This window comes from Lathyrus oleraceus, chromosome 5, assembly GCF_024323335.1.
Source record: "Lathyrus oleraceus cultivar Zhongwan6 chromosome 5, CAAS_Psat_ZW6_1.0, whole genome shotgun sequence".
Taxonomy (NCBI): Eukaryota; Viridiplantae; Streptophyta; class Magnoliopsida; order Fabales; family Fabaceae; genus Lathyrus; species Lathyrus oleraceus.
In genome coordinates, this window is record NC_066583.1 from 571,484,917 (window position 1) to 571,489,376 (window position 4,460).

At 34.4% G+C, this 4,460-nt stretch overlaps 1 protein-coding gene across 1 annotated transcript; it reads left to right on the top strand.

Moving 5' to 3' along the window:
- Positions 1-237: 237 nt before the first annotated feature.
- On the top strand, positions 238-3,861 carry LOC127086552 (protein SOSEKI 3). The gene is made up of 6 exons (XM_051027328.1): positions 238-805; positions 972-1,041; positions 1,458-1,573; positions 1,672-2,551; positions 3,083-3,356; positions 3,524-3,861. Exons 1-6 carry the CDS (start codon positions 613-615, stop codon positions 3,599-3,601), a joined length of 1,611 nt encoding a protein of 536 aa, XP_050883285.1. The 5' UTR covers positions 238-612; the 3' UTR covers positions 3,602-3,861.
- Positions 3,862-4,460: the final 599 nt, after the last annotated feature.

The following is a 4,460-nucleotide window of genomic DNA, read 5'->3' on the forward strand; positions in this document are numbered from 1 at the left end:
AATCTATAAAAAAGAAATTCTTATGATATATGAACAACTTTCTTATATCTTCTCTTTAACTTTGCCTAATTACCATATTGTTGTAGCATGTGTCATTTATTAAGATTATCTTTTTCTTTTCTATCATGTAACCCAAGAAAAACCAAATGAAACCGAGAGTCAGAAGCACTTAAAAAAATGGCATTGTAAAAGTGGTGAAAAGGGCAAAAGCAAAGAGTAAAAGCAGTTTAAAACTTTGCAACAGTCCATCATAATCAAATCACATCCAAAACATTACCGCGAAACAAGGAACAACCTACTCTCTCTCTCTCTCTCTCTTGTCCCTTTTCCAATTCCAATCTTTTCTCAATTCTCTTCAAACTTCAAACCACACTCTCCCTCTGTCCCTTAATTTCCTCAACCAACACACTCCTTCATACACTTCAAACCACTTCATTGCTACTAAAGATCTTTCCTTTATTGTTTTTTATTACCACCCTTTTTATCGTTCAACATTAAAGATCTGATTTTTTTAAATACTGATAGAGAATTCACCCACCCTTTAACGTTTTTATCCAAGTTGTAGAAGAAAGTTTGAATTTTTAGCAAGTTTTTTTTTGTGGGGTTGTTGAAATGGAAGCAAGGGTGAAAAAGTATAGGCAGCAATTGAGTCCTGAGAGGTCTAAAGTATGGAAGGAGAAGCCCCCTAAGTATTACAAGAACAGAAAGGTTCCTGTTGTTTACTATCTTTGCAGGAATAGACAGCTTGAACATCCTCATTTCATGGAGGTTCCTATAAAATCCCCTGATGGTTTGTTTTTGAGAGGTAATACCTTAATTTTGGGGATTTTTTTAAAATTCTGTTTGGATATATAGCTTAATTTAAATTTCCTACTTTTTTGGAAATAAATTGTTTTCATAAGCTTTTTCAATTATGGTGGTAGTTAAGCTCAAATAAGTCAATTCAGGCTCATGGTTGTTTGTGTGTGCAGATGTGATTGATAAACTTGATGCTTTGAGAGGTAGAGGCATGGCTGATTTGTATTCATGGTCTTGTAAGAGGTGATCAACTTGTTTTAATTACTAGTATTTCTTATTGGTATTCAATTTTATTTTGTATAGTGTGAACCAAAAGAATGATCTGTGATTGATAGAGACCGTACTAGTCATGGTTTTAAGTTGCGGTTATCGCTGCAAAATGCAACAATGTGGTTGAAATTGCGGTTATGATGCTCTTGTCATGACCCCAAAACCGTTTTTATTGTTCTGATATTTTAATTGCGGACCGCAATTTAAAACCATGGTGCTGGTCCTTTGTTTCCCTTTTGAATTCTATGAAATGAAAGTTAAAACAACTTAAAGATTGTTATAATAGTTCGATGGAGTAATCGATTTTGCTAGGCTTTTTGTTAGTGTTTTAGAAAGTGGCCTAATTGTGTGTTTTTCTGTATTCATGTTTGTTTGTTATGTACTTTTAGAAGCTACAAGAATGGATATGTGTGGCATGATCTTAGTGAAGATGATATAATTCTACCTGCACATGGTAATGAGTATGTCCTGAAAGGCTCCGAGTTATTTTGCGAATCGAATTCAGGTCAATGATATTTTTAGATCTTGTTTTATTTGTTTATCTTTATACTTTGTGTTTTTACTAAATCTTACTGATTATAAATTTTTGGTTTCGATTCGCAGACCGGTTTAGTCCCATTAGCAATGTGAAATTACAGAGTTTAAAGCGGTTGCCGGAGCCAGTTTCATGTAGGAGCCATGACGAGGCTTCTTCTTCCTCTTCAAGTATGAATGAAAGAGAAGGTAGAAACTCTCAAGAAGACGAGATTTCTCCAAGAGAGCGTCATACCGGTTCCACCGATGTTTCTCCGGAGTCTAGTGACGGAAAGAGTGATTGTCAAAGTTTACCGTTGACTGAATATAAAATCTACAAAGCCGATGGATTATCCGATGCTTCAACTCAAACTGAAGAACGTGTTAGCAGACCTCAAAAACAGAAAACGTGTACTAGAGGTGTATCGACCGAGGATACATCATTAGAATCTGACTGTAATGAAATATGTGAAATCCAACCGCCACAAGTGAAAGATGATTCAGAAATCCGTACTGATGTTGTTTTTCCTCCACTCTCGAATTCGAGCCCGTCGTCTTCTGCAGGGAAGACCGAAACTTTGGAATCCCTTATTCGAGCCGATGCAAGTAGAATGAACAGCTTTAGGATCCTAGAAGAGGAAGGTATGCAAATGCAAACCACTACAAGGCTGAAAGCCTCAAGTTTGCTGATGCAACTGATCTCTTGCGGGTCGATATCCGTGAAAAACCATAGTCTTGACCTTATTCCTTCCTATAAGGCTAGATTTTCGCATTCGAAATTCCCCTCTCCCTTATTCTCAAACTCTGTCATGTTGGGGGAGTTAGACTGCATGGCAGGGAATCCAAAGGTGACAAGCTTTAGAATGGAAGACAAAGAGTATTTTAGTGGGAGCTTAGTCGAGTCCAAATTGGCGAAGGAAGAAGATGAACATCATGTTCTCAAACGCTCTTCTTCTTTCAACGCTGAGAGGTAGGTTTTACATTCAAATCTTTTTTTTAACACGACACCGACGCTGACATGTTGACACCGGTAATAATTTGAAAAAATGAATAAATTAAACATAATCACAAGTGTCAGTTTGGACACGGACACTGACACAATCACACCCTTTTTCAGAGGTGTCGGTGCTAGATAGGACTAAACACTGCAACTCTACTTTCAAATTTTGCATATGCTCTTCACTTGGCTTTAAATTTTAACACCACTTTAGCATCTGTTTTTGATTTAAAGAAAAACAGTTTAAGATGTTCTATCCCTTTAATAACTTTGTCAGTTCTGAACTTGTTTTATAGTAAAAGATTCTAAAACATGCCTTGGAGAATCTCTTTGTATTTCTTTTGCTGGTTTCTTTTTAAAGCTATACAATATTTAACTGAAAATAAGTGCTTTAATATGCTTGTTTAGATCTTAATTTATGCTTGCTGAAAATGGCTTAGGGTTAAGAATGATTGTTGATGCTTTCGCGGTTTCAATATGTTATATAGTTTTGCAATTTTACAGGACAAGTAAAGAGTTGGAATCACAGGACATGGAGGATTCATCCTCCTCTAGAAATTCAAAATGCAATTCGCGTCCGGTCAAGGCTTCTTCGACGACCATAAGATCTCCTATTTCTGACGGATCAAGAAACTCGGCAGATAGAACTAATGACTCGTCCGTAATGCCAGCACCATCAAATGGTGGCTGCAAAAACATCACTAGACCTTCATCAGAGAAAAAACAATCTACGAAGATAAACTCATTTAGAGAAGAGAAGGTGATCAAAATCGAAGAAAGTTAAGCGTTCACTTTCATCTTTTTCTACTTATTTTCTTAAAACATTGTTAAAATCATGATTTTAAATTGCGGTTACACCGTAACACTGGAACCGCAATTTCGAATCATGATTAAAAGCTTTATGTTTTGAGTCGTTTTTTTGACAAGTTTTGATTTTAACTCAACAGGCTTTCTTCGGGAGCTCGGGTTATAATCCAATCTAAACCATCTTCCAACAAAATACCTTATTATAGTATCTCTTAGAGGTTTTGCAACTAGCAAAAAGCAAAACTTGCTAGTTTTTTTGCTTTTGGTGAAATAGAACATTTTGGTGTGTGTGTGGTTCACATGATATATATTCCATAATCTAGAAATTGAAAATGTTGTGACATGTTACTCACTGCAAAGAGGAGTAAAAGTGCAAGTGTGGTCCCAAATGGGCTAGAACTCTTTTGTGTAAATCTTGTATGCTTGTTATATGAAGTGTAATTTGAAATGAAGTGATGGCACAATTCTTTTATGTAGCTACAGATGCTATATACTTTTGCTTCTGTTGCTTTTGTTTGTTTCAAATTGTTGTCTGCTATTTTGTTTGCATTTCCAAAGTTGAAAAGTATTTGAAAAGAATAAGTTATGTGTCATTTTCTAACACATCAATAAGTGCGCATAATTGTGCGCATAATTGTTAAGAGATTAATTTTTGAGACCAGAAAATTATGTCTCATAAGATATTTATAAATTTTAGAAACTCAATTATAAATACTTTTAATTAAATAAACTTATCCAAAAATCAAAACAAGGGTTGACTTGGTATTTTCTTTTGTTGGAAGGGTTGACTTAGTTTAATGGTGACAAATAATAGAATGACTCATGCTGCACCAATCATCACATCAAAGAAACATGAATGGAGTTTAGCATTTTAAAAGTAAAATAAGAGTGTTTTTGGTTGTTTATAGAACTAAAGTTAGCTAGAAATAGAATTCCAATAACATACAATATTATGTTATTACCTTTTTCCCTTCCTAATTATATGCTTCTTTTGAGAAAAAATATATATTTCTTATTTAAATATAGTCAGTTCAATTTTAAATTATTAGATATAATAATTATTATTTTAAATATA

Bases quoted from the DNA above. Each gene is read 5' to 3' on its own strand.
- LOC127086552 (XM_051027328.1), top strand. From the start codon at position 613: ATGGAAGCAAGGGTGAAAAAGTATAGGCAGCAATTGAGTCCTGAGAGG. The intron at 1,042-1,457 runs GTGATCAACTTG...ATGTACTTTTAG, and splicing joins TATTCATGGTCTTGTAAGAG to AAGCTACAAGAATGGATATG. The intron at 1,574-1,671 runs GTCAATGATATT...TTCGATTCGCAG, and splicing joins ATTTTGCGAATCGAATTCAG to ACCGGTTTAGTCCCATTAGC.